We start from the raw sequence: 26,599 nt of genomic DNA on the forward strand, positions 1-26,599 counted from the left end.
GGTCATTAATATATATCAAAAAGAACAGTGGTCCTAATACCGAGCCCTGGGGGGCACCACTGTATACTTGCCTCCAGTCTGAAAAACAACCGTTCACCACTACTCTCTGTTTTCTGCTCCTTAGCCAATTTTGTATCCATGCTGCCATTGTCCGTTTAATCCCATGGGCTTCAATTTTGCTAACAAGTCTATTGTGTGATACTTTATCCTCCCTTAATCTCTCCCTGCATAGAAACTCCCCGACCCATATTCATGGCCACCCCCTCGACCTTGCCATCTCACGTGGTCTCTCTTCTCCTGATCGTGTCAATCATGGATAAGGCCATCTCTGATCACTTCCTTGTAACCCTCTCCACCCACATGGAATCAGAGAATCATAGAAAGGTCACAGCATGGTTTGAGGCCATTTGGCACATCGAGTCCTTACCGGCTCCATGCAAGATCAATCCATGTCGTCCCACTCCCCCAATGCACATCATAGAATGAACTCAGGAATCCCACGCCACTTTCTATGAGCGGCATCAGGCTGCGGTTATGGTGCAGACCGGGACCCAGGGCTGAGGCTGTGGTCATCAGTTACTCTGGGAGTGGCACAGTCTGGTTCATGACTAGCCGGGGGTGAGAGTAACACCAGAGAGTCAGGATGGTGTTTAGAAGGGTGTGGGTTCCAGCTCCAGTTCCAGGACTGGGACACATGATCCAGACTGACTGTGTCGTGCTGAAAGGGAGCTGCATCGTGAGAGGTGCTGTCCTTTGAATGAGGTGTTTAATGGGGGTCCCTTCTTTCTGCTCCGAGGTGTAAAAGATCCCGTGGCAATTTGTGAAGAGCAGGGAGTTCTCCCGGTGTCCTGGCCAACATTCTTCCCTCGACCATCAGCACCCAACAAACAGGAGATCGGCTCAATATCTCATCACTGTTTGTGGGATCTTGCTGCACACAACTTGTCTGCTACCTTCTCTTAAAAACGATAGTGACTGAACTTCTAGTGAAGTGCGTTGGGATGTCCTGAGGATGTGAAAGGTGCCATACAAATGCAAGTTCCTTGTTTCTCACAGGGGGCCGTGTCTCGCTCCTCGTCTCATTGAGACTCTCAGTTGATTGGTCCGTTCTCTGCGCAGATGGGGCCCGACTCACTGAGTGTTTCCCGAATGTTCTGTGTGTGTTTCACTCAGACTCGGGCTTTACAGTAAATAATAAAAGGACTGCAGTCAAACACTTGGCCATGAGCTGCTGCCCAACCTGTCGTGACATTGTTGCTTGCTTCCCTTCAGTTTTTGGTGCACTGTTGCCTCATTTCTCAGTGTGATTGTGGGACTGACACAGAAATGAGAGAGAAAGCAGCAGCCACAGCCTGGACTGCAGGCAAATTGGGAGGCTGAAACTAAAAGTTAACTATTCCCACACCGGGAATCGAAGCCGTGCCACCTGGGTAAAAACCAAGAATCCTAACCGCTGGACCACATGGGAACTGAAATAAAGCACTAGCAGGAAGGGCACTGAGACTACAACCGGAAAGTTAACGGACGATTCAAAGGAGGTATTCACAATTATGAAAGGTTTTGACAGAGTGTGTAAAGAGAAATTGTTTCCAGTGATGGAATGGTTAATAACCAGAGGACACAGATTTCAGATAAATTGAAAGAAATCATTGGGGGATTTGGAGAGATTTTTTTACACAGCGAGTTGTTATGATCTGGAATGCACTGCCTGAAAGGGAGGTGGAAGCAGGTTCAATAGTAACTTTCAAAAGGGAATTGGATAAATAGTTGACGTGTAATAAATTGCAGGGCTGTGGGGAAAGAGCCGGGGAGTGGGACTAACCCACTTCCTTCTGTGTTCATCCCTGGAAAAAACCCTCCCCCAGGTCACTTACAACGGCACTTTCAAATTCCCAACTCTCTGGACTTTGTCCCTCCATTCACCACGACATTTCTGCAGCTACTGATTTGCTCAATGACACCCTCACCTCCACCTTTGACGCCCTTGTACCCATTAAAGCCATCACTCTCCCTCACCCTGGTCAATCCCCCTGGGTCTGCCCTCATTTCTGCTTCCTTAAGTCCAAGGGACACAGCTTTGAAAGTTTATGGTGGACAACTGCTTTGGCCATTCATCGCCAGATCTGGCTGGACCACATAAAGTACTATCGGGTCCTGTCTCCTCTGACAAAACTGCTCGCTATTCCAGGATCATCCTGGAATGTAAAGATAACCCCCGGCTTCTCTTCTCCACTACAAACCGTCTTCTTAAACCCCACTCCCCTCACACCTCCACCCTCACCTCCAACAAAAAGTGCGAGGAGCTCATGGACTTCTTTGTCACTGAGATTGAGACCATCCATTCAGCTGCCTCTGCCGCTCCCCTCCCTTCCCCGAGCTCACCAAGTTTCTCTCCTATCTCCCCTCATGCCCTCTCTGAGCTCATCTTGACCATGAGACCCACCTCCTGCTCCCTCGACCCTATTCCCAACAATCTGCTGACCACACAACCTCCCTTCCTGGCCCCATGTTAGCTGACATTGTTAATGGTCTCCTCTCCTCAGGTACTGTCCCCCTCCCCATCAAATCTGCCGTCATCACCCTCCTTCTCAAAAGACCCACCCTTGACCCCTGTGTCCTTGTAAACTACCACCCCATCTCCCACCTCCCTTTCCTCTCCAAAGTCTTGTCACCTCCCAAATCCATGTCCATCTTTCCCACAACACCATGTTTGAATCCCTCCAATCAGGTTTCCACTCCTGCCACTGTCCTGAAACGGCCCTTGTCAAAGTCACAAATGACATCCTCTGTGACTGTGTAGAGGGAGATTTAATCTTGATCTAACACTTGATGCACCTGCCCCCGGAATGTTTGATGACACAGTGTAGAGGGAGCTTTACTCTGCCATGTACTGTACAGTATCAGTCTGCGATGGAGCAGAGCCCTGCTCTTTAATAGAAATTATTCTTTCGATCAGCCACGGAGCCCCTAAAGCAGCCTCCAAGACCCAAAGTCTGATTTCCATCCCACAGTTCCAGCAGTTTGCGAGGGCTGGGCCACGTTAGCAGCAGCTCTCTGTTCCTGGTCTGGAGCTGAGGTGTTGTGTATTGTCCCTGACACAGGGACCAGACGGTGAGCTGCTGGCTCCTATTGTTCTGGGATCATTCCCTGCTGCTCTGTTCTCACCTCTTCACTGGGTCTCAGATTATTACCAGCCATCTTCCTGATCAATAAACAATCGGCAGTCTGACCGCGGAGATTTGAAATGTGTGAAACATTTCATGTGTCTCATCCCTGTCCCTGGACACAAATAAATAGGCCGTCATGAAATGTTCACAGTCCGTTTCTTCAGCCTTCTCCTTCTTAGAAGAATCTTTTAAACTCCTTGCTAAAGTGACCATTGATCATAATGTCTTGTTTTGCGGTATGTTCAAGATTGTTCCAGGTCAGCATTGTAATAATTCGGGGTAGTTGAAAAGTGGGATCATTATATTAAATCTAGATATTTATCACAGCCCCGCCCCCCAAACATTCAAACCACCGTTCAGGAGGAGAACCCCTCTGCTCACTGACCTACATTGGCTCCCAGTCCACCAACATCTCAAATTTTAAATTATCATCTTCGTGTTCAAATCCCTCCATGACCTCGCCCCTCCCTATCTCTGTAACCTCCTCCATCCCGACAACCCTCCGAGATCTCTGAGCTCCTCCAATTCAGGCCTCTTGCGCATCCACGATTTTCATCGCTCCACCATTGGCGGCCGTGCCTTCAACCGACTGGGCCCAAAGCTCTGGATTTCCCTCCCTAAACCTCCCCGCCTCTCTACCTCTCTCTCCTCCCTTAAGACATTTAAAACCTACCTCACCTGTCCCAATATCTCTTTATGTGGCTCCATGTCACATTTTGTTTGATAATCGCTCCTGTGAAGCGCCTTGGGACGTTTTACTCCGTTAAAGGCGCGATATAAATGCAAGTTGTTGTTGTTGGGGTGGAGAAAGGGTTTTCTTTCTTTTTATGACTCTTTTCTATCTCTCTATTACTTTCCTTTCTCGGATTCTGTTTTCCGGGTCTGTTTACTGACACACATTACAATCTGTGTCACTCGGTGTCTAACAATGTGAGGCAATGTGTTTTATTCCCGCTGTGTTATCTCTCTGGCGGTTTGCTGATAAATGTTTAACTCGTGGCCTGTTCCCGTTAATGGTCACTAGCAAGAACAGACAGACAGAGCGTGTCTGACCGCCCTGAGATGTGGAAAAGGCATCAGTTTAGGACAAATGCATCAAATCAAATGTTCATCGGGCACCGAGAGAGACAAAAACCAGAGAGAAAGGCAGAAGGAAATAAAGAAATAAAAGCTAAATACAGACATCCTTGATGTCTCTCTATTCCATCCCCAACCGTTCAGTGTCGGGTAAAAATGTCAGTGCAAATAAATGTTTGAGAATCGGCCCAAAGAAGAAACAAAATAACCCAAAACTGCCGAAACCCGGGACCTTTAGATCTTCAGTCTAACGCTCTCACAACTGAGCTATTTCGGCCCCACTGTAAGCAGTACTTTTGCGTCATCCTCTTGGAATAAAATATAACCCCGGGTGGAATTGCCCCTCCCGCTCATTCCTCACTTCGGGAGAATGAGACCGACCATCAAGGAGAGATTTTCTGATCCTGTCGTTGAATCTCATTTATATTAAACATTCCTTGAACTCTCTGCCGGGGGGATTCAGAGCTGGGGTTCACCATGAACCAGCTTCCCCTCAATTCCCAGCTTTATCAGTGAATCGAACAACAAACGCTCGACAGAGCTCAGGTTATATTAATAATAAAAACAGAAAATGCGGGAAACACTCAGCAGGTCAGGCAGCATCTGTGGAGAGAGAAACATCCTTTCAGGTCGATGACCTTTCATCAGAACTCTCTCCACAGATGCTGCCTGACCTGCTGAGTATTTCCAGCATTTTCTGTTTTTACTTCAGATTTCCAGCATCTGCAGTATTTTGCTTTTGTTTTACAGCTTGTATTAATGTTCTGCTGATGATATCTTAATATTATCTTGTTTTTGGGCCACTTTAATCAGGTTCATGGACAAATTCTTTCATCACCCCTTCTCCCACATCGCTTCTCTCTCTCATTCATTCTTTTCTCCTTTCAATCCAGAAGAGGACGGGAATCAGAGCTCACCCCCCGAACCCTCCGCACACAGACCCCCGTCTACCACTCCGTGTGATCCAAGAGACAATTCAATACATTACACTCTGTATAAACACAGAAAGCTGACACACCAGGGGAGATCGCACGGTGTTGGACACGGAGTGCAATAAACTGAAGTGTTTATAAAAAGTTACAGATCACAACACGTGTCTCTGTCTCTCTCCGCCCTCCCCGCCTGCACTGATTGAGCTGATCTCAACTGGTGTGGTACTGAGACCCACACAGAGCAGGATGGGCACATGTTCAATCTCCAGCCTGTACTGAGTGAGCTGATCTCACGAAGTGTGCGACTGAGACACGGAGCAAGAAAAGCCGAGGCTCAGTCCAGGGCCTGTGCCGAGTGAGCTCACTCAATGTGTTCCTGGTAATTTTCATCAACATCTTTGAATGTGGCAGCACAAGTTGGTGAAGCCGTTAAAACAGCATCCGGTTCCTTGGCTTAATAATAGAGAAATAGAGCACAAAAGCAAGGAAGTTATGTTAAACGTTTATAAATCATTGTTCAGGCCTCATCTGAAGTATCGTGTCCAATTCTGGGCACTATAATTTATTAAGGAGGTCAAGGTCTTGGAGAGGATGGAGAGGAGATTTACCAGAATTATACCAGGGATGGGGTTTAGTTGTGTGGAGAGACTCGAGAACCTGGGATTGTTCTGCTTCGAGCAATGAAGGTTAAGGGTAATCCACGTGTTCAAAATTAAGAGGGGTTTTGATCGAGTAAATAATCTGCCGTTTCACCCACTGGCGGGAGGGTCGGCAACCAACGGACGCAGATTTAAGATAATTAGCAAAAGAACCAGAAGGGAAATAAGGAGATATTTTTTTACACAGCGAATTGTTATGATCTGGAACGCACTGCCTGAAAGGATGGTGGAGCTCGATTCAATCGTAACTTTAAAAGGAGAATTGGATAAATACTTGAGTATCTCTCCACAGATACTACCTGACCTGCTGAGTGTTGCCAGCAGTTTCTGAGTTCATTTTTGTGCTTTCACTATCGCAGTTTTCCTGACAACCTGCAACTTGCCTCAAGGGCGCAGCTGCAAGCACAACTTTCTTGTGCTCTTCTCACACACAAGATCACACTTTACTTTCCGACACACGCGCTTTAAAATCTGCCGTTTCCGCACACAGCGTCCTGCGCCACGAGAATTTGAACGACCTTTCGCTCATGGCCTGTAATCGCTCCTTTTTCCCCACAGGCGCTCTTTACATTTATCCTCTACTCGATTCAATCGCATGTTTCAACAGAACTATTAAGATCAAGGCGGAACACTTCCGATCTTACTGCACCGCCCCAACTTGCCAAATGTGAACCTTTCAACCTCCATTCACAGCTCTGTCGCGCTGCCCGTCGCTCACGCAACTCAACTGCTGAGAGAAAAGAGCCAACAAGCATCAAAACAAAAACAAGTTCTTCAGTTACCATCCCCTGGATCACAAGATTCCCCAAGTAAATTTCGTGAACATTCGGGCGGCTGTCTTTCCAGAGACCAGCCCTGCTTTTTTTGTGTTTGTCTGTCGAGCGGTCACGCAGATCGAAATGTATCGACTGATTTCAAGGCACAGATGAACATTGGTGCGAATGGGACATGTGCCCAATAGAAACGGCGGTCGGAGCAGAACAAACTTATAAGGCGTGAGATCGTGAAAGTGAATGTTAGAGTCGGCAATGGAGCAGGAAAGTGTCCATGAAATGGAAGGAGGAAAGTAAAGGCGGCCTATTGATTGTGGAAGGATGAAAAAGCTGGGAGAAGAGGCGGGTTTGAACTGTGGAACATCAAGTACAGGCATGTGAGAGTGCTGGGATTTGATGGAATAAATAGGTTTTCGCCACCAAAATTTTTTTTTTTCACGTATTAAGGATTGATCGATTGTTGCATTATATTCACAAGCGTGGGAGAGAATAAAAGTAGCAGCGCACACTATGCCGTGACTCGGATTCGAACCGAGGTTGCTGCGGCCACAACGCAGAGTCCTAACCACTATACGATCACGGCGCCACATGTCAGTGGTTAGCGATCTGCCCGAACTATTTAAATAGCGCCTTTAAGGTAGCAAAACGTCCCAAGGCGCTTCACAGGAGCTTTTTGAAACAATATTTGACCCCGAGCCACAGAAGGAGATATTAGAAGCAAAATACTGCAGATGCTGGAAAGCTGAAATAAAATCAGAAAATGCTGTAAATAATCAGCAAGTCAGGCAGCGTCTGTGGAGAGAGAAACAGAGTTAACGTTTCAGGTCGATGACGCTTCGTCAGAACTGGAAAAGGTTGAAGATTAAACAGTTTTTAAGCAAGCAGAGAGCGTTTAAGGAGCATCTTAAGGGAGGAGAGAGAGGTAGAGAGGCGGGAGGTTTCGGGAGGGAAATCCAGAGCTTTGGACCCAGTCGGTTGAAGGCACGGCCGCCAATGGTGGAGCGATGAAAATCGTGGATGCGCAAGAGGCCTGAATTGGAGGAGCTCAGAGATCTCGGAGGGTTGTAGGGGTGGAGGAGGTTTCAGAGCTAGTGAGGGGCGAGGTCATGGAGGGATTTGAACACGAGGATGAGAATTTAAAATTTGAGATGTTGGTGGACTGGGAACCAATGTAGGTCAGCGAGCAGAGGGGTTCTCCTCCTGAACGGTGGTTTGAATATTTGGAGGGGGAGGTGAAAAGTCTCTCGATTTGATATAATGATCCCACTTTTCAACTCGGTTGGAGATGGGGGCAGTAGTTTGCAAGGACCGAGAGGTCAAGGGTGAGTTTTTTGAGGAGGGTGCGATGACGCCAGATTTGAAGGGGAGGGGGACAGTACCTGAGGAGAGGGAACCGTTAACAATATCGGGCTAACATGGTGGCCAGGAAGGGAAGTTTGGTGGTCAGTAGTTTGGTGTGAATAGGGTCGAAGGAGTAGGGGGTGGGTCTCATGGTCAAGATGAGCTCAGAGAGGGCAAGAGGGGAGATAGGAGAGAAACTAGAGAAAGATGCGAGTTCAGGGCTGGGGCAGGGGGAACCTGAGGGGAAGTTTAGCTTGTGGGCTGGGGGAAGGGAGAGAAACGGAAGAGGCAGCTGAACGGATGGTCCCAGTCTTAGTGACAAAGAAATCCATGAGCTCCTCGCACTTGTTGTTGGAGGTGAGGGTGGAGGGAGGAGGGGAGAGGGGTTTAAGAAGATGGTTCATAGTGAAGAGAAGCCGGGGTTATCTTTACATTCCAGGATGATCCTGGAATAGTGAGCAGTTTTGGCAGAGAGCAGGACCTGATGGTGCTTTAAGTGCTGCCGCCAGATCTGGCGATGAATGGCTGAACCAGTTGTCTGCCAGAAACGTTCAAGTCTGCGACCTTGGACTGAAAGGATGGGAGATGAGGCTGCACATCACATCCCTTAAACATTGTTACCCGTTTCTGTCTGAAACTGGTGAGTGTGTAAATAGAAAGTAACAGAAAAAAGCATTTTAATCCATCAAACTTAATTCTGATCATTATTATAGCATGAAACCTGAACAGCCCATCCCTCAAACACTGATTTAAAACCAGTCCCAGGACCCTGAGCCACTGTGAAAATGCTGTGATCCCGACCTGATTCGAACTCGCAGCTTTCTGATCGGGAATCAGACGCTGTCAGTTGCGACAGGAGGTGGATCCGGATCCAGAGGAGGGAGATTGGTACCGACCGCCGCCGGGACTCTCGGAGGGCGAGAGGCGGAAGCAGCAGCAGCCAGACCGCCTCAACAACAGCTCAGGATCCCCGCTCTCTCATCCAGCCGCTGCCGGCGGAGAGCTGCCGGTCCCGGCCTGAGCCGTGTCTGGGAGCCGCCTGCCGGTCTCTCTTTACTGAACGGGACCGATCCAGGTGCAGCTCACACACAGGCCCAGGAATCCCACTCCGGACAGATTCACTTCTTTAAACCTTGTTTAGATTCAGTGAATTGGGATTTAATTCAATCCTCATCTGCCCTCCGCTCTGTCAGTTCAGGACTTTATTTAAACCGATACTTGGAGCTCTGTTTTACAGGGTGTCGGCTGTTTAAGTATTTCTCAGTCCCACTACTCCCATTAATAACACTTTTTGCTGCTAACTGCTGCTTGATACAAAGTGCCCAGGAATTGGGGAATTTCTCCCGGGGACCGGGGAACTGACTCGGATTCGGCTCAACCCTCAAATCCACAAAGTTTTTGTCACTGCTGCTGTACAGGATTAAAGGAAGGGACCGAACCAGAAGTGGTTTTAAATTATTACTGACAAATCAGAGTAAAAGGCAAAGGATACAGTCTGCTTATCGACAGGGCTGAGTCCCCGCCCGCGTCACCGTCTGTCTGTCTGTCTCCCGGTTTATCCGTCTGATTGAGTCTCTGCTTTATTCTCTGGCTCTTTGTTTGCTGTCTGCAGGCCTCCCGACCCGACTGACTGACTAACTGCCGGACCGTGTGTCGGAATGAATGACTGGGACTGAGTGTCTGCCTATTTATGGACCTGAATGGCCACATTTCTCAGTTCCTGCCTTCGCTCTGTGTCACGGGCCTGTCGCTGTCTCTCAGGATGACAACACACCCACACCCTTCACACATCGCCTTTGACGACTGAACGCAGGTTTGCTCAGTCTGTCCCCGCAGCTCCTTCGGGAGTTTAATGATTTTGGAATGAAGAGTTTTTCCTGTGTGACTTGTGAAGTTTTGATCAGTGAAATGTTTGTGAAAGGGAAGGATTGAGAGCTTTTAGTGTGGGACAGAAGTGATGTTGTTTCATGGAGGAGTCACACAATTGAATTAACATGAGCAGCGGTTTCCAGAGTGTAGCGGTTATCGCGTTTTCCTCACACGCGAAAGGTTCCCAGGTGGGAATATTATTTGGGAATTTGCTCTTGTGAAAAGTGGGAGATAATTGGCTTTTCCTGTTAAATTTAACAACGGCTGCACCACATTCCTGGTGTCATAAACACTGAACATTTTAACCAGACTCTTAAAATACAGTCTTTAAAATGAGAACGGATGAAAGTTCATCAAATGGAAAACACAATAACTTCCCCACGTGTCACTGGGTAACCATGTTAGTATTTCCGTCAGTCAGTCTGCAGAAAGTTATCGCTTCATTAATGGTGATTACAACAATTATTCAACTTTCATAGAGTTTCATGTGTTCATTTATTAAAGTTCATAATTGTTTTGTGAAAATTATTTTCCTGACCAGGAATCGAACCCACACCGCGGCGGTGAGAGCCCTGAATCCAAACCACCAGATGCCGCGCAGTGGGTCGAGTCACGGATCGGCACAGTTGATACAAATAACAAATTAAAAGTAGAAACAGAAAATGTTGCGAACTCTCAGCGGGTCAGACAGCCTCTGTGGAGAGAGAAACAGAGGGAATGTTTCAGGTCGGTGACCTTTCATCAGAACTCGCTCCACAGATGCTGCCTGACCGGCTGAGTGTATCCAGCATTTTCTGTTTATATTTCAGATTTCCAGAATCCGCAGCACTTTGCTTTTGAAATTAGAAAGTAGCCCAAGTTTACGAAAGTTGCACCAGTGAAAATCCTGGGTGGAGATTTAGAGGATGCGACAGTGGGAAGGGCTGGACTGCGATTCGAACAGTCCCCCAAGCAAATTTCGGGGAAGTCATCGAAATTTAAAAGGGGACTTGGAACGGGAATAGAACGACAGGCTCACGTGACAGGGCATTGGTGTTCGGAATGTCCAAAATGCAGTCCCCACTGCTCTGATGACCTGAATCAGACAAATAGTAATTCACAACACAGGACAAATCCATTTGATTTGAGTTTTGGAAACCCATTCACGACAGCAGCTGTCTCCCATCAGTTTACTTTTCCAAACTAAAGGGTGTGAAGCTTGCACGAGTGATGATCTGTGCTGTATTATTTCTGAGCAGCAGACTCACTTTGCCCCATCAATGCCTATTTGTTGGAAGGCGCAGTCCCCATTGGTCGAGGGGATCGGTTTCTCGAGCTGTGATTCACCATCCTCTATTTCAGGAATATTCCGGTTTGCTGAAAATGAGATGAGATTAAACGAGCAGGTCCAACGAGCCGGTCTGCAACACCACACGGCATCGACAAAGTTGTCTCTTGCACTTACAGTGAAGCGGAGGGCAGTTTTCACCCTTAAACCAACAAGTTAGGTGGCGCAGTAAATAGTGTAGATGGGAGCAGGAAGTAGTGAAGGGACATTGATGATTAAATGAGAGGGTAAAACTGTGGCAGATGGAGTTCAATGTGGGGAAGTGAGATATAATCCACTTAGAACATTAAAAAGATAAATCAGAGTATTTTCTAAATGACGAGAAACTAGGAACTATGGAGGAGCAGAGAGGTTCAGGGGTCCATCTCCAGAAATCACTAAAAACTAGTGGACAGGTACAAAAAATAATTAATGGAATGTGAGCCTTCATCTGAAGGGGCTGGAATACAAAGGGTGGAAGTTATGATACAGATGCATAAAGCTCTGGTTAGACCACATCTGGAGAACTGCGTTCAGTTCTGGGCACCGTACCCCAGGAGGGACATATTGGCCTTGACTGGGTGTGGAACAGATTCACCAGAATGATACCGGGGCTAAAAGGGTTAAATTATGAGGACAGGTCTTGCAGACGAGACTTTTATTCCCTTGAGTATAGGAGGTTAAGGGGTGATCTAATTGAGATGTTTATGAAGATAAGGGGAGGGGAGTGTAAGAAGATGGTCTGTAGTGGTGAAGAGAAGCCAGGGGTTATCTTTACATTCCAGGATGATCCTGGAATAGTGAGCAGTTTTGTCAGAGGAGAGCAGGACCCGATAGTGCTTTATGTGGTCCAGCCAGATCTGGTGATGAATGGTTAACCAGTTGTCCACCATAAATGTTCAAGTCTGCGTCACTTGGGCTCACAGGAGTGGAAATGAGGGCAGTACCAGGGGGATCGACCAGGGTGAGAGAAGAGTAATGGTTTTAATGGGGAGAAGGGCATCAAAGATGGAGGTGAGGGTCTGATCGAGCAGATGGGTAGCTGCAGAAATGTCGTGGTGAATGGAGGGCCAAAGTCCAGACAGTTAGGAATTTGAAAGTGCTGTTGTAAGTGACCTGGGGGAGAGTTTTTTCCAGGGATGAACACAGAAGGAAGTGAGTTAGTCCCACTCCCCTGCTCTTTCCCCATATCTCTCCAAATTTTTTCATGTCAACTATTCACTCAATTCCCTTTTGAAAGTTACGATTGAACCCACTTCCACCGCCCTTTCAGGCAGTGCATTCCCGATCATAAAGACTCGCTGCGTAAAAAAATCTCTCCTCATTCCCCCGCCCGTGGCTTTTTTGCCCATTGATCTTAAATCTGTATCCTCTGGTTATTAACCCTTCCATCACTGGAAACAGTTTCTCCTTATTTACTGTATCAAAACCTGTCATAATCGTGAACCTCCATTAAACCTTCTGGGTGTAGTCTCAGTGCCCTTCCTGCTGACCATCCCTTCACTTCTCATGTGGTCTAGCGGTTAAGATTCCTGGTTTTCACCCAGGTGGCCCGGGTTCGACTCCCGGTGTAGGCATAACAGCTTTTTAGTCCCAGCCTCGCAATTTGCCTGCAGTTCGGGCTGTGGCTGCTGCTTCCTCCCTCGCTTCTGTGTCAGACCCACAATCACACTGAGAAATGAGGCAAACCACAGCTCTTAAAGGGACAGTGCACTAAAAGCAACAATGTCCCGACAGGTCACTCAGCAGCTCATGGCCAAGTGTTTGACTACAATCCTTTTATCATTCACTGTAAAACCCGAGGCTCAGTGAAACACTCACAGAATATTCTGGAAAAACTCAGCGAGTCAGGCCGAATCTGTGGAGAGAACAAACCAATTAACTGAGAGTCTCAGTGAGACAAGGAACGAGACACGGCTCTTCACAAATTGTCACGGGATCTTTTACACCTCGGAGCAGAAAGAAGGGACCGCCATTAAACACCTCATTCAAAGGACAGCACCTCTCACGATGCAGCTCCCTCTCAGAACGACACAGTCAGTCTGGATCATGTGTCCCAGTCCTGGAATGGGAGCTGGAACCCACACCCTTCTAAACACCAGCCTGACTCCCTGGTGTTACTCTCACCCCCGGCTAGTCATGAACCAGACTGTGCCACTCCCAGAGTAACTGATGAGCACAGCCTCAGCCCTGGGTCCCGGTCTGCACCATAACCGCAGCCTGTTACCGCTCATAGAAAGTGGGATTCCTGTGTTCATTCTGTGATGTGCATTGGGGGAGTGGGACAACATGGATTGATCTTGCATAGAGCTGGTATGGACTCAATGAGCCGAATGGCCTCCTTCCGTGCTGTAACCTTTCTATGATTCTATGATTCCATGTGGGTGGAGAGGAATACAAGGAAGTGATCAGAGATGGCCTTCTCCATGATTGATACGATCGGGAGTAGAGAGGCCACGTGATTGCAAGGTCGAGGGGGTGGCCATGAATATGGGTCGGGGAGTTTCTATGCAGGGAGAGATTAAGGGAGGATAAAGTATCACACAATAGACTTGTTGGCAAAATTGAAGCCCATGGGATTAAACGGACAATGGCAGCGTGGATACAAAACTGGCTAAGGGGCAGAAAACAGAAAGTAGTGGTGAACGGTTGTTTTTCAGACTGGATGCAAGTATACAGTGGTGTCCCCCAGGGCTCAGTATTAGGACCACTGCTCGTTTTGATATATACTAATGACCGGGACTTGGGTGTACAGGGTATAATTTCAAAGTTTGCAGATGACACGAAACTCATAAATGTAATAAACAATGTTGAGGATAGTAACAGACTTCAGGAGGACAGAGACAGACTGGTGAAATGGGCAGAAACATGGCAGATGAAATTTAATACAGAGAATTGTGAAGTGATACATTTTGGTAGCAAGAATGAGGAGAGGTAATATAAACTAAATGGAACAATTTTAAATGGAGTGGAGGAATAGAGAGACCTGGGGGTGTACTACACAAATCTTTGAAGGTGGCAGGACAAGTTGAGAAGGCTGTTAAGAATGCAAATGGGGCCCTTGGCTTCATTAATTGAGGCATTGAATACAAAAGCAAGGATTTGATACTGAACCTTGATAAAACACTGGTTAGACCTCAGCTGGAGTATTGTGTTCAATTCAGGACACCAAACTTTAGGAAGGATGTCAAGGCCTTAGAGAGGGTGCAGAAGAGATTTACTAGAATGGTGCCAGGAATGAGGGACTTCAGTTATGTGGAGAGACTGGAGAAACTGGGGCTGTTCTCCTGAGAGCACAGAACGTAAAGGGCAGATTTGATTGAGGTGTTCAAAATTGTGAAGGGTTTTCATAGAGTAAAGAAGGAGAAACTTTCCAGTTGTAGAAGGGCAGTTACAACACGGGTTAGATAGAGAGCAAAGCTCCCTCGACACTGTCAAATCAAACACTCCCAGGGAAGGCACAACACGGGTTAGATACACAGTAATGCTTCCTCGACTGTGCAGTTTAGATCCCGCCTCAGATTTCAGATAAAAGGTTGGTTTCCTGGACACTCTGCTGCTGTCTCTCTGTTTCTCTGTGCTCAATTACACCACTCTCTACCTCCCTCTGCTGATGACTCTCTGCATCTCTGCACCTCGTTACACCGCTCTCTACCTCCCTCTGCTGGTGTCTCTCTGTATCTCTGGACTCAGTTACACCGCTCTCTACCTCCCTCTGCTGGTGTCTCTCTGTATCTCTGTACTCAGTTACACCGCTCTCTACCTCCCTCTGCTGGTGTCTCTCTGTATCTCTGTGCTCAGTTACACCGCTATCTACCTCCCTCTGCTGGTGTCTCTCTGTCTCTCTGTGCTCAGTTACACCGCTATCTACCTCCCTCTGCTGGTGTCTCTCTGTCTCTCTGTGCTCAGTTACACCGCTCTCTACCTCCCTCTGCTGGTGTCTCTCTGTATCTCTGAACTCAGTTGCACCGCTCACTATCTCCATCTTTTTTTCTTTCCTTTTTTTTCATTTTTTTCGAATGAAACTTATGAAATAGGACAGTGGAAGTGATTGAATGAAAGGAGGATTCTGAAGACATTGAGTTTTTTTCTGAAAGACATCCAATCGTATCACAACAGCGACTCATTGAATTGGAGTCAGGTGACTGCAGGTTTTGTATAATAGGTGCTGGTTGGTGGGTAAGGTGATAGTTGAGTTGTTTGGGATCATGGGGGATTTTGTAGTGAGAGGTTTGTTCCCGGTGCTGGTGTTAGTTGGAGCCGTTTGTTGCTCTGATATTTGGCAACAGTTTCGAGGGCAGAGATTTCCATGGAGAAGAGTAAAACCCACCCTTGTACCCCAGAGAGTCCCTCTCCCTGTCCCTCCCTTTGGTTCCCATTTCCGTGTGTCTGAGGGGAGAAGTCTGTCTCCACTGCAGACTGTGATGGTGCAGTGTGGAGAGCAGAACCTGCTGGTGAGGGTAGACATGGATTTATTTAGAACCAGGCACCTGATTAAAGCTGCTGACCTGACCCTGGGGACAGCAGGTTGTCGGCCAACTGGGATCTACTCTCAGAACCACACTGTCCTCTTTGACTATGGGCTCCATGAATGTGGCAGCAGATTGCAGGTAATATGATTCCTCAACTCTTGCTCCAATTTCACTGTGTAGATTACGGCCCACTCTGAACTCATTAACATTGGGTGAAACTCCAGCCACTGAGGAGATCCCTGAATGAAATCTGTGTATAAATTCTTGCCCACTGTTAAATATCACCCTGTGTGAAACTACTTTCTTTATTTTGACATGTTAATCTTAGCTTTATATTTAAAAAGAACTTCAACTTGTCACTGAGGGACTGCATCTTTCTTAAATGGATCATTACTACTCTCTAACTCTGAGATTCAATTCTATTGACCTTGAACCTTCACCTACATTTCTCCAAACCACTCTATTCTTTTGTGCCTCAATTGATTTATCTTTTCCGTTCCTTCCTGTGGATATTCTGGCCTGTTGCCTCAACTTGTGGTCAATGAATGTTCAGTGTGGAAGTTCCTGTTGAGACTTTTCTTGAAAGATGAAACAAGTGGAATAATAATTGGATACAGTATTAAAGGGGAACTCCACTTTTGGTTGTTACACCTGCCAATCCCCTTGATTCTGCAGACACAGATGAGGTTTAAAAGTGATGTTGTGTTTTGTGCTCCATATCAGGGGTAACTTGAAGCCCCTTAAGGTGAAAAGCTCTATTCTATATGGGACAGAATGCTCATCAAATCTGGCAGTGCCAATCATTTCAGGGTTTCTGACTGCAGGCCTGAAGTCCCCTGTAATAGAAGGTGGACTGAGCAGAGTAACAGAGGCTGCTCCAGGCAACTTCAACCAATGGTAGAGCTGCTTCAAACATGTGTCATTGAGGAACAACTGAAACTCCTCAAACTGCTGCTTAACAGGGCAGGAAAATGATCAGAAATAGCTTTTGTCCAATGAGACCAGCTCTTCATTCCTTAACCTGATGTCTTTCAGATGGCTGGAGATTTCCTGGTCTACACTACCCACCTGAACCACACCCCAAATGCTCGTGGATCTGTCATTGTGAGAACTAATGGAGCAATCATTCCCATTGAGTGCCACTATTTTCGGTAAGAATCATTACTCTGTGGCAAATAAGGTCTACAGCAGGTGCAGTTCTCTGAAGTTGTCCTGAAATTACACTCCTGTCCTTCCAGCAAGGGCAATGTGAGCAGTGACTCTATCAAGCCCACCTGGATCCCATTCAGCTCGACCAAGTCTGGAGAAGGGCTTCTGTCATTCTCACTGCGTCTTATGAACGGTATGTGATGGGTGGATGGGGAGTGCTTTTCTGTCGTCTCCCACTGGGAGTTACACCCACTGTCTCCAACCCTTGTCCTCTTGTACTTCAGATGACTGGCTTACAGAGCGCACCTCGACTGTCTACTACCTGGGTGACCTCATTCACATTGAGGCCTCTGTTTCAATGACCAACCACATGCCCTTGAAGCTCTACATTGACAGCTGTGCAGCTACATTGAGCCCAGACAAGGATTCCACCCCAAGATACAACATCATTGACTACCATGGGTAAGGAGCTCTCTGCTTTCTGCAGCTCGTTGTCTCAATAGGTTCACTTAATTCACTTTGTCCTTTTTAAAAATATTTCTTCAGTTGCCTCCTGGACAGCAAAGCTGAGGACTCCTTTTCAACCTTTGTGTTGCCAAGAGGTGAACGTGAGCTGGACAAACTCCAGTTTGACCTGGATGCGTTCTGCTTCTTTGGAGATGACCGTTCCTTGGTAAGAGGAAGCCAAACATTGGGTTCCCCATGTTGGGAGGAGGTCACTAAATAACAACTTGTATTGAATGTGTCCCTCAGATTTTCATCACCTGTCACCTGAAAGTTGCTGCAGTGGATCGGAGAGATTCCATGAACAAAGCTTGTACTTTCCAGAATATGTAAGTTCCCTCTCACTCAGGGATGTGTTGTATTAAAGGGTGATGGACAACATGGTTGATAAACAGATTCTCTGGTTTAGCTGGACCCCATTGGAAGAATCGACCAATGATGTGTGTGCCTGTTGTCATCTGGGCAGCTGCAGTGCCACGAGGGATTTCCGACCTGATTCCAGAGGAAGGAGGGATCTTGTATCTGGACCTGGTAGGACATTGATCCTCTGTGTTGGTGGTCACCCTTTACCCTCTCTAACTGGAATGTTTGATATTGCAGAGAGTGATGCTGAATTGAAGTGGGAGGGTGAGGCCTCACTTGGACCCCTGGTCATTCTGGATCCTGATGTGACAGAGCTGGCAACTGAGTCCCTTAATGAGCTTGAGCAAAGGATGCAGGAGAGGTCTCCGGGTGGTGAGTTGGCCGACTGCTAGTTTCCATTTTCCCCTCAGTATTTCCTTCACTGACCATTGGTTTCTTGTTGCTTTTTAGGTGTGGAGTCTGAGGTGGTCCTGATCCTGGCCCTGACTGTGACCGCTGTCTCTCTGATCTCTGCTTCTTTGATCGCCTTGTTCCTGTACAGGAAACACAAGCAAACCCAGTTCAACTAGTTATCAAATGACCAATAAAGCAGTGACCACTTGTATCTTCTAATGGCTGGTTGCTCATTTTTCATTATCTGGCTCCAATCCGCATGCAACAAGTGCTCAATTCTGTTAGTAACACTCCGCACTCCTCCACAGTTCCTCCTGTTAGTGAAATGGGTTTTAATGGGTCCATCTAAGTAGTGGCAGAATGGCTGGTAATCGTGTATCCAGACCCAGTCCAGGGATGGCTGCAGCAATGGGTGTAGGCTTGCCAGGCCCTCATTGTGCAGGTCAATGAGCTCTGAAGGGACAGTGGGACTGGCCTGGGGTACTGGTGCCGGCTGGTTGACGGCCCAATCATTCCCTTGGTGTCCCGTGGCCATTGATCACTCGAATCCCACACGGGCTCCAAACTCCAGTTAAACTTTCCCTTTTGGAGCTCATTGTCCAAACACCAATAGTATTGAAAGTTGGTGGACTTGGAACTCTCCTCCAAGATTGAAGATCTCTGCCCCTGGTGTAAAGATTCTTGTTTAGTGGGGGTGGGGCTCCAGGTAGATTTCAAATGTTCAGTGTAATGGTTAATGTACACGGGGGGCAATGTTGTGCCCATTGGGTCCAGGCACAGTGAGAGTGTGAGGGACGGGGAGCCCAGCGGTTGTGATTTAACTCTGTTGGATTTGAATTTCACCTGTCATCTTGTGAGCACAGATTGAAGTTTCTTTATCCTCAGCTTCCCCTCACGACAGGCCCTCAAGATTGTCTTGTAAGTAGTTCGTCCTATTTTCAAATTACATTGTTTATCATTCACTGTATTTGAAGGGTGGTCATCGGAACAGGAGCAGGTCACTTAGCCCCTCGAGCCTGGTCCACCATTCAATGAAATCATGGTTGATCTGTGACATAACTCCATATACCTGCCTTAGTCATATCCCTTACCTTTTTTTGCTTAACAAAATTTTAAGCTGAGATAATAGATTTAACAATTGAGCGAGCATCAACTGCCATTTGTGGCAGAGTGTTCCTAACTTCTCCCACTCTTTACGTGTCGAAATGTCTCTTCACTTCACTCCTGAAAGTCCTGATTCTATTTTTTAGGTGATGTCCCCTGGTCGCGAAACTGGCTGTTTTTATAACTTTACAGTGAATTGGGTCCAATCCATGTCTGGGACACCCTTGCCTTGTGAAATACTGAAATTTGTTCATAAAATATTCAGATTAATAAGAGAATGTTTAACTTTACTGAGCTGAGTTTTTCTTTCTGGTAAATCAGACATTCAGGGGGCCTATTAAACAGGATGGGAGCTGTTAGCAGTAAACACCCTCGCTTCAGACAACATTCTTTGGCAGGTGGAAACCACTTCTCCATTTAAATCAAATCATGGTAATATTTTACTTAAGCTATAATCACTGAAGTTTAGTGTTTAAACATAGCAGGAGATCCAGGCTCGTTCTGTTGCAGTAGAATAACAATACGTTAGTGGGAACTTTTAACAATAGCAATTCATTTCTGCTCACTGTACACACTGAAGGTGATTTTTCTTCCAGTGGAAACTACAGTCAGACGGCCCCTCCTCACTTTCGCTCTGAGCTTCCTCACACTATTGATAAATAGTGTTCGGAAACTTTAAACCCAATAGATGACAATACATTCAAGTGTAGTGTAGGTCCATCCTACCCTCTTCTGACCGTTGTCTGATTTACATGTAAACATTTCAGGGAGACTTTACAAAGTGGCCAGGTCACCAGGAGAACTACTTTGGGATATTTTTACAATGTTGCAAAAAATACCATGTAGAAATGCTTCAAGAATTCATTCTCAATGAAGCTTAGGATCTTGCAGTGCAGAAACAGGTGACTTTCCTCTCCCCTCATCCAATTTAATGTTCCTCTGTTCCAAGGTCCCTATACCACTCCCATTTAAAATAATTCATGGAGTCGGTCTGAACAACACTTTCAGGCAGAGCTCTACATTGTTTCTTTCCTCTCTGTAAAGATTTTTTTTGAATCATGAACAAGTATCTTTTGCCATGTCACATTTGACACTAGGAGTTATAGAATCATAGAAATTTACAGCACAGAAGGAGGCTATTCGGCCCATTGTGTCTATGCCAGCTGAAAAAGAGCTATCCAGCCTGATCGCACTCTTGGTCTTGGTCCGCAGCCTTGTCGGTGACGGCACTTCAAGTGCACATCGAAGTACTTTTTAAAAAGCGAATTGGGTTTCTGCTTCTACCACCCTTTCAGCCAGTAAGGTCCATACCCACACCACCCTCTGGGTGAAAAAAATTATCCAGAGATCCCCTCCAATCCTTCTACCAATTACTTGAAATATATGCCCCCTGGTTATTGGCCTCTCTGCTGAGGGAAATAGGACCTTAATATCCTTTTTTTATTTGTTCATGGGATGTGGGTGTCGCTGGCAATGGCAGAATTTATTGCCCATCTCCAATTGTCCTTGGGAAGGTGGTGGTGAGCTGCCTTCTTGAAGTGATGCAGTTCGTCTGTCCCTCAATAATTTAAACACTTCAATTAAATCCCCCCTCAGCCTCCTCTGTTCCAATGAAAACAACTCCAGCCGATCCAATCCTTCCTCACAGCTAAAATTCTCCAGTCCTGGACCATCCTTGTAAATCTCCTCTGGACCCTCTCTGGTCCAATCCCATCTTTCCTGTAATGTGGTGACCTGAACTGGACACGGGTTAAATTTATTAGTCCGCCTGTTCCCACAGGTCCCAGTCGAGTTTCTTCATTCCTTTCCTTGGTTCAATCCGTCATTCACCGATTGGGTTTATGACCGGTCACCACCTCCTGTGATTTCCCCAATTGGCTGCCCCTCTTCTCAGAGATTCTCTCGCTCCACAGACCACCTGCACTCTGTCGGTTCCACCAATCCGGGAAGCTTCACCTGTGATTGGATGAACTCGGTGACCCGGACCCGTCATGGCGGCCGAATCTCCCACAATGCAGAGCGGCAGAGAAAAGGCCCCATCTGTGAGACAGGCCGCGCTGCACTCTGGGAGAATGTTCGCACATGCGCACATCACCCGCCGGATCAGCGACCGCTTCCTGTTGTGTCGCGAGACAAACTTTCCGTTTTTTCGGTTGAGAACGAGCGGTTTTTATTGTGACGGAAACTGACGTCACTTTTCCTTTGAATCGCGCGGTTTGATTTAAATAAACGGCGCACATGCGCAGTGTGGCGCGTCCCTCTTAAAGGGCCCTGGACCGGCCGAGAGTCCCCGAGCCCGGGGACAGGACCGAGAGACGGGCAATGGGATTAGAGCGGAGGGCGGCCCCGGGGAGGGGGAACTTGCATTTCTCCAGCGCCTGTCACATCCTCAGGACCACCCAAAGCCTCGCAGCCAATGGGGGGGCTTTGGAAATGAGGTCACTGTTGTCATGTGGGCAGCCATTTTGTGCACAGCAAGATCCCACAAACAGCAATGTGATAAATGACCAGATAATCTGTTTATAGGTGTTGGTGGAGGATTAAATATTGGCCAGGACACCGGGGAGAACTCCCCTGCTCTTCTTCGAATAGTGTCGTGGGATCTTTTACATCCACCTGAGAGGCCGGACTGGTTTAACGGCTCGTGGAAAAGACGGCCCCTCCGACAGTGCAGCACTCCCTCAGTACTGCACTGGAGTGTGAGCCGAGATTTTGTGCTCAGGTCTCTGGAGGGGAGCTTTATTCCTCAATCTTTATGATTGGAGAGGTGAGAGAGTGATACAAATGAGCCAAGGCCGACACCGAGTACTTCAGAAGGATCGTTAATTCTTCCGTCCCGTAACACGATGTGACTTTCTTCCACAGGAGAATTCGTGCCTGAACTTCCAGGAGTTTTGAGGAAAACCACACTGGATTTGAAACAATCTGCTGGAAAATACTTGAGGCCGACTGGAAACCCCTTTGGATGTTCACACGGCCGGGAGGCACCAAGACAATTCGATGAGACTGTGAAGGATGTCAAGTGAAATCAGGGACATGGCGAGCAACGGTGTGAAGGTAACTGGGGGATCCCCAGGGTAATGTCCAGTCTGTTCAGGTGGGCCGTTTAAAAGGAAATGGAACAGTGCGGGGAGAAAGTTGTCTGGGGACCTGTTGCTGAGATTGGAGAAGGGTTGGAAGTGGTTACCCCAGGGGTCAGTGCTGGGCCCGCTTTTATTCTCCGTATTTATGGGCCATTTAGAATTACATAGAATTTACAGCACAGAAACAGGCCATTCGGCTCAACTGGTCTGTGCTGGTGTTTATGCTCCACACGAGCCTCCTCACACCTCTTCATCTGTCCCTATCTGTATATCCTTCTATTCCTTTCTCCCTCATGTACTTATCCAGCTTCCCCTTAAAAGCATCTATGCTATTTGCCTCAATTACTCCATGTGTTAGCAAGTTCCACATTCTAACCACTCTCTGGGTAAATAAGTTCCTCCTGAATTCCTTACTGGATTTATTAGTGACTATCTTCCATTCATGGCCCATAGTTCTGGTCTCCCCCACAAGTGGAAACACATCTATGTCGACCCTATCAAACTCCCTCATAATTTTAAAGATCTCTATCAGGTCACCCCTCAGCCTTCTCTTTTCTAGAGAAAAGAGCCCCAGCCTGTTCAATCTATCCTGACAGTTATAATCTCTCAGTTCTGGTATCATCCTTGTCAATCTTTTTTGCACCTTCTCCAGTGGCTCTACATCCTTTTTGTAACATGGAGACCAGAACTGTGCACAGTACTCGGTGTGGTCTAACCAAGGTGCTAGACAAGTTCTATTCCTCTGGAAATGAACCCCAGTGCTTTGTTTGCTTTTTTATGGCCTTATGAACCTGAGTCACTACATTTAATGATTTGTGTATCTGTACCCCTGGACCCCACTTTGCTCCTCTATCCCATTTGGACTCTTATTATCCAGGAAGTATGTGGCCTCCTTATTCTTCCAACTAAATTTCTACCACCTCACACTCATCTATATTGAAATTCATTTGCCAATTACACGCCCATTCTGCAAGTTTATTCATGTCTTCCTGTATTTTGTCGCAGTCCTCTTCAGTATTAACGATATCCCTCAATTTGGTGTTGTCCGCAAATTTTGAAATTGTACTTCCGATTCCCAAGTCCAAACCGTTGATGCAAATGGTGAACAACAGTGTTCCCAGCACCGATCCCTGTGGAACACCACTTCCCACCTTTTCCCAGTCTGAGTGACTCTCTTTAACCCCTGCTCTCTGTTTTCTGTTTTGTTATCAGCTTGCTATCCATTCTGCGACCTGTCCCCTGACTCCACAAGCTCTGACCTTGGTCATGAGTCTACAATGCGGTACCTCATCGAAGGCCTTTCAAGATCTTTCAAGATTTTCTTCTTCAGATATTGATTCACTTCCCTTTTAAATTCTGCTTCCCTCATTGTTTCTGGTCGGACATTCCATTGTCCTAACAACCCTCTGCATCAAAAAGAAAACCAACCTCTCTTAATTTGATGCCCTCCAGTTACCGACTCACGAACTGGGATGTGGGCGTCGCTGGCAAGGCCAGCATTTATTACCCTTCCCAGTTGCCCTTGAGAGGGTGGTGGTGTGCCAACTATCTGGAACAATTGAGTGGCTTGCTGGGCCATTTCAGAGGGCGATTAAGAATCAGCCGCATTGCTGTCGGTCTGGAGTCACATTTCGGCCAGACCGGGTAAGGACGGCAGGTTTCCTTCCCTGAAGGACATCAGTGAACCAGATGGGTCTTTACGACAATCCGGTAGTTTCATGGCCACCATTACTGATACCAGTTTTTTTTAAATTCCAGATTTTATTTAATTAATTGAATTTAATTCTCCAGCTGCCGTGGATTTGATCTCATGACTCCGGAATATTAGTCCGAGCCTCTAGGATTACTAGTCCAGCAACATAACCACTGTGCTCCCGTACCCGTACTAGTGGAAATAGTTTTCCCTCATTTACTTTATCAAAACCCCCTCATAATTTTGATCCCCACTCTCTGATCTTATTTAAACTTCTCTGCTCTCATGAAAAGTTATGTCAAGACTCTCATCCTTGAGATCATCTTAGTGAATCTCTTCTGCCCCTCTCCATGGCCGTGACATTCTTACTAAAGTAATGCACCAAAAACTGGACACAATATTCTGACTGTGGCCTGACCCATGATTTGTCCAGGTGTAGCATTAACTCTTTCCTTTTATACTCTCTGCTCCTATTTTTTAATCCTAGGATCCCATGGGGGTTTTGCAAAACAGCTTTATCAACTTGTCCTCCCACTTTTAAAGATTTGTGTATCTGAATCCCTAAATCTCTCTGCTCCTCTACTCCTTTTACAGTTTTACAGTACCGTGTCTATTTCCTCTCCTTGTTCTCCTCACCTCACATCTCTCCCCATTAAATTCCATCTGACATCTACCTGCCCAATCTGCTCACCTGTCTGCCTCCTCCTGAAGTTGTTGACAATCATCTTCATGGTTAATCTCACTCCTTATCTTTGTGGCAGCTGCAAATTTTGATATTCTGCCCCCTGCACCCAGGTCCAGATCATTTCTATCCACAGATATTGAGAAAAGCAATGGTGCCAACACTGACCCCGGGGATCACCACTGTTTAAATCCTTCCAATACAAGAAACATCTGTTAATCACAACTCCCAGTTTTCTGTCCTTTATCCATTCTCTCTCTTTCTCTCTTATTTCTCTCCAACTTCTCATTTCTATCCCTTACTTCTCATGCACAAACAGACTCTCTTCCCCTTTCCTCTCTGTCTTACACACAGACTGTTTCTCTTCCCTGTCTCCCATATTCTCTTTCCCCTTCTTGCAAACCCTGTCTCCCATATTCTCTTTCCCCTTCTTACAAACTCTCTCTCCCTCCCACCCGACCTCTCAAACTCTCCCACGCGGGCTCTCCGAGACTCCCTCCCTCTCTCCCACGCGGGCTCTCCGAGACTCCCTCCCTCTCTCCCACGCGGGCTCTCCGAGACTCCCTCCCTCTCTCCCACGCGGGCTCTCCGAGACTCCCTCCCTCTCTCCCACACGGGCTCTCCGAGACTCCCTCCCTCTCTCCCACGCGGGCTCTCCGAGACTCCCTCCCTCTCTCCCACGCGGGCTCTCCGAGACTCCCTCCCTCTCTCCCACGCGGGCTCTCCGAGACTCCCTCCCTCTCTCCCACGCGGGCTCTCCGAGACTCCCTCCCTCTCTCCCACGCGGGCTCTCCGAGACTCCCTCCCTCTCTCCCACGCGGGCTCTCCGAGACTCCCTCCCTCTCTCCCACGCGGGCTCTCCGAGACTCCCTCCCTCTCTCCCACGCGGGCTCTCCGAGACTCCCTCCCTCTCTCCCACGCGGGCTCTCCGAGATTCCCTCCCTCTCTCCCACGCGGGCTCTCCGAGACTCCCTCCCTCTCTCCCACGCGGGCTCTCCGAGACTCCCTCACAGTGTTTTACTCACTTTTCATAGAAACTTACAGCACAGAAGGAGGCCATTCGACCCATCATCCCTGTGTCAGCTCTTTGAAAGAGCTGTCCAATTTAGTCCCACACTCCAGCTCTTTCCCCAGAACCCTGCATATTAGTCCTCTTCAAGTACATGTCCAATTGCCCTTCAAAATTCCCATGGAATCTGATTCCACCACCCTTTCAGGGAGTGCGTTTCAGATCTTAACAACTCTCTGTATGAAAAAAAACTTCTCCTCATTTCCCCTCTAGTTCTTTTGCCAATTATTTTAAATCTATGACCTCTGGTTACCGACCCACTTGCCTGAGGAAACAGTTTCTCCCTACTCGCTATCAAAACTCCTCTTGATTTTAACACCTCCATTAAATCTCCCCTTAACCCCTGCTCTAAGGAGAACAATCCCAGCTTCTCCAACCTCTCCACATAACTGATGTCCCTCATCCCTTGTACCATCCTGGTAAACCTCCTCTGTACCCTCTCCATGACCTTGACATCCTTCCTAAAGTGCATTGCCCAGAATTATACACAATACTCCAGCTGAGGCCTAACCAGTGATTTGTAAAGGTTTAGCATGACTTCCTTGTTTTTATATTCAATGTCCCTATTTACAAAGCCAGGTATCCCATACCCTTTCTTAACCACCTTATCAACTTGCCCTGCCACCTTCAAAGATTTGTGACTATGTACCCCAGGTCCCTCTGCTCTTGCACTCCCCTCAAAATAGTCCCATTTAGATGATACTGCCTCTCCGTGTTGTTCCTCCCAAAGTGCATCACTTCACACTTCTCCGTCTTAAATTGCATCTGCCCTGTGTCTGCCCATTTTACCAGTCTGTCTATGTCCTCCTGAAATCTGCTACTATCCTCCTCACTATTTACTACGTTGCTAAGTCCTGTATCGGTCGCAAACTTTGAAATTGTGCTCCCAAAACCCAAATCCAGGTCATTTTGATATAACAAGAAAAGCAATGGTCCTAATACTGACCCCTGGGGGACCCCACT

General features: G+C 47.1%; 2 protein-coding genes and 1 non-coding gene across 3 annotated transcripts in view; 1 reads left to right on the forward strand and 2 right to left on the reverse strand.

The window, feature by feature from the left end:
- LOC137302245 (zona pellucida sperm-binding protein 3-like) overlaps positions 1–26,599 on the reverse strand; it is a 223,962-nt gene that overhangs the window by 37,096 nt on the left and 160,267 nt on the right. The gene's annotated exons all lie outside the window — the stretch shown is intronic.
- trnah-gug (transfer RNA histidin (anticodon GUG)) lies at positions 7,120–7,191 on the reverse strand. The gene has a single exon. It is a non-coding gene; the product is annotated as a tRNA-His (tRNA).
- LOC137301961 (zona pellucida sperm-binding protein 3-like) lies at positions 15,347–18,004 on the forward strand. The gene is made up of 7 exons (XM_067971679.1): positions 15,347–15,734; positions 16,632–16,747; positions 16,835–16,938; positions 17,030–17,207; positions 17,292–17,418; positions 17,499–17,578; positions 17,659–18,004. The coding sequence occupies exons 1-7, from the start codon at positions 15,549–15,551 to the stop codon at positions 18,002–18,004; spliced, it is 1,137 nt and encodes a 378-aa protein (XP_067827780.1). The 5' UTR covers positions 15,347–15,548.

The sequence above is a fragment of the Heptranchias perlo genome, chromosome 35, assembly GCF_035084215.1.
Source record: "Heptranchias perlo isolate sHepPer1 chromosome 35, sHepPer1.hap1, whole genome shotgun sequence".
NCBI classification, from domain to species: domain Eukaryota; kingdom Metazoa; phylum Chordata; class Chondrichthyes; order Hexanchiformes; family Hexanchidae; genus Heptranchias; species Heptranchias perlo.